The 1,473-nt window shown below is 48.3% G+C and overlaps 1 protein-coding gene across 1 annotated transcript in view; it reads left to right on the top strand.

Annotated features, from left to right (window-relative positions):
- The first annotated feature begins 668 nt into the window (after positions 1 to 668).
- Positions 669 to 1,473, top strand: part of Scpep1 (serine carboxypeptidase 1) — a 34,275-nt gene continuing 33,470 nt past the window's right edge. The window contains exon 1 of the mRNA XM_031352390.1: positions 669 to 821. Within this exon, the coding sequence (XP_031208250.1) occupies positions 746 to 821 (76 nt within the window). The 5' untranslated portion in view covers positions 669 to 745. The remainder of the gene's footprint in view (positions 822 to 1,473) is intronic.

Raw genomic sequence — 1,473 nt, 5'->3', positions numbered from 1 at the left:
TGTAGACCAGGCTGGCCTCGAACTCAGAAATCCGCCTGCCTCGGCCTCCCAAGTGCTGGGATTAAAGGAGTGTGCCACCTCTGCCCTGCCGGAATCTACTCTTCAAGGCCTGCTGATTCGTACTTTAATCTGACTTAATCTTCCTAGATGCATTTTAAAAAATTCTAGGCCTGAGACAATTGAGATGGCTCAGTAATTTAAGAGCATTCATTGCTTTTCCAGGGGACCCAAGTTCAGTTCCCCGCATCTGCACTGGGCACTCACAAAGCCCTGTAACCCTAGCTCCAGAGGAACCCACTCTTTCTGCATAAGTGCACACATGTGGCAAACGCATTCACACACACACACACACACACACACACACACACACACACACACACATACATATACATATGAAATAATAAAAACAAGTCTTACAAAATAAAACATAAGCCTTTTGCCGGAGAAGACAAACACCGGCCGGGCCTAGAGGATGATGATTATCCAGTTGTTGTTTTTCAATCCTCCCCTACTCGGTGTAACTAAAGTCAAATGACACATTAACTGCTTCCTTTCCGTAGCACCTCCCTCGAGAGCCCTCGTAAGAGGTCCTGGGTGGGTCCCACCGGCAGAGGGAGCGTGGAACAGTCTGAGCCAGCAGGACTCACTTAGGCCCCGCCCCAGACTCCGCCCGCGCCCCGCCCAGGCCGTCACGCGATGGCTTCTGGCTCCTGCCTGTTGCTGATGCTGCAGCGGGGTTTTCATCATGGAGTTGTTGCGGCTGATCTGTCTCCTCCGACTGTGGCTGGCGCTCCTATCGTTCTTAGTGGGCTTCAGCGCGGGTAGGTTCCCGAGAAAGACGCACCAACGGCGGGTGCCTCCTTCTCGAATTTGTTGATGCGTAAACACGTTTCTCCACCCCATCCCCCCCACCCCCGCTTCTTCCCTTGAGAAATTTATATTGCTTTTTTATATATGTCTTAATTCAAAGTGCCTCTTTCTGCCCATTTCTGATGCTGGGTGATTCCTCTTCGTGAAGATAGACGTGGTTGTACAGAAACGTATGGTTTCAGGAAATTGCTGATGAGAGAGACTTCACGGTCTAAAGGCCACCTCCTCTTTCTCCGTTGGTTGGCTGCCTAGTGACGTTATAGGGTCATTTGATTGAGCTGAGATTGGAGGCCAAAGAGACCCCCTACAAGTCCTCGCTTTGAAACAAAGCCTACCACCTCTGCTGATTTGGAAGAGACAAAATATCAGCTGACCTCACTGGCCTGGTTTTGGGCAAAAGCAAATTTGTTTTGTGGAATGACTTGCAATTTGACACTTTTTTTTTCCTTTTTTCTTTTTCTTCCTTCCTTCCTTTTTTTTTTCCAGACAGGTTTTCTCTGTGTAGCCTTGTTTGTCCTGGAACTCTCTCCATAGACTCTTGAAATCTGCCTGCCTCCACTTCCCAAGTACTAGGATTAACTCTCACTTTATTTATTTATTTTT

The sequence above is a fragment of the Mastomys coucha genome, unplaced genomic scaffold (genome assembly GCF_008632895.1).
Source record: "Mastomys coucha isolate ucsf_1 unplaced genomic scaffold, UCSF_Mcou_1 pScaffold5, whole genome shotgun sequence".
NCBI lineage: Eukaryota > Metazoa > Chordata > Mammalia > Rodentia > Muridae > Mastomys > Mastomys coucha.
The sequence above is the reverse complement of the archived record's forward strand: the minus strand, read 5'-3'. Positions and strand labels throughout refer to the sequence as shown.